The sequence below is a fragment of the Beauveria bassiana genome (assembly GCF_000280675.1).
Source record: "Beauveria bassiana ARSEF 2860 unplaced genomic scaffold BBA_S00104, whole genome shotgun sequence".
Taxonomy (NCBI): domain Eukaryota; kingdom Fungi; phylum Ascomycota; class Sordariomycetes; order Hypocreales; family Cordycipitaceae; genus Beauveria; species Beauveria bassiana.
The window spans coordinates 4854-5915 of NW_007930939.1; the positions used below are offsets into that span (position 1 = coordinate 4854).

The 1062-nt window shown below is 51.6% G+C and overlaps 1 protein-coding gene across 1 annotated transcript; it reads left to right on the forward strand.

Annotated features, from left to right (window-relative positions):
* Window positions 1–346: 346 nt before the first annotated feature.
* BBA_10232 (uncharacterized protein) lies at window positions 347–860 on the forward strand (the record flags this gene model as incomplete). Its single annotated transcript, XM_008605329.1, has 2 exons — window positions 347–683; window positions 832–860. The coding sequence occupies 2 exons, from the start codon at window positions 347–349 to the stop codon at window positions 858–860; spliced, it is 366 nt and encodes a 121-aa protein (XP_008603551.1).
* Between the last annotated feature and the right edge of the window lie 202 nt (window positions 861–1062).

The following is a 1062-nucleotide window of genomic DNA, read 5'->3' on the forward strand; positions in this document are numbered from 1 at the left end:
TGCGGCAAAGTGAGCTCTTCGTCGATGCCCATTAATATACTCTCATCATTGCTAACGGCTCTCATGACAGAGCTTCGGCCGGAGGGAGACCTTGGACCAACACTATAATGTTCACACTGGCGAGAAACCTTTTAAGTGTCAAGACTGCGATCAAGTCTTCTCTAACGTATGGCACACTGGGACATCCGCATCCCTCATTAGTCATTGACACCCTCTTTAGTCCGCAAACTTAAGAAGGCACAAAAGACGCCAACACCCGCGCGACCCCCCCGCTAACGAAAGTTCGGGCGTCTCATCCTACTCCTCCATCATACGTGATGCTTCTCGCTCTCCTACCCAGCCTGCCATGTCTGGGCCCGTCTGCGACATTGCGCCCGGCCTGTCCACGCCTCAGGTCGACGCCTCCTTCCCCAAAAATAGCCAGCAGACATATCAATCATACATGCAAAACGTCGACGACTCTTCTGATTCGCAACAACATGCCATGACTCAGCGCAGCCACTCCATTCGGCCGGCTTCATCTGTTGTTGAGCACAGCGAACCGGGCGCCACTGCCATGAGCACCAACGTCCAGAGCAGCACCGTCGAGTTGGCTTTATTTAACCACGGCTTGGTCACACCAGGCCAGAGCCCTGACTCCATCGATGTGAGCAACTACACACCTCCAGCTCCGTGGGACACAAGTATGTCTGTCAAACCTACTACCTGTGCAAATTCATGCCCCTTTTTATTATCTTAATCGGCCTTCCTGTGCGTCTGTCAATGAGCAGTTTCAATTGATCAGCCAGGCGTTCTCACCCGCCCCTGTTCCCGCAAGCTAGTTTAATCTAGCTTTATTGATTGACGACTACAAACTCTAAAAGACACGCACGTGGAAAGATAGCCTGTCTGCCTTCCGCAGCCTCAGGCTTTTTTCCCTGGACACGGAGAGGCCCTACCTAATAATATGAAGCTGATTACTCTTGTGTGCAGATCTCGCTCTAAACTCTGCCGACATTTCTGTCACGTTTGATTCGCAGCCGCAGCATGTTATGTTTGCTGTCGAAGAAGGGCAACAGTTAT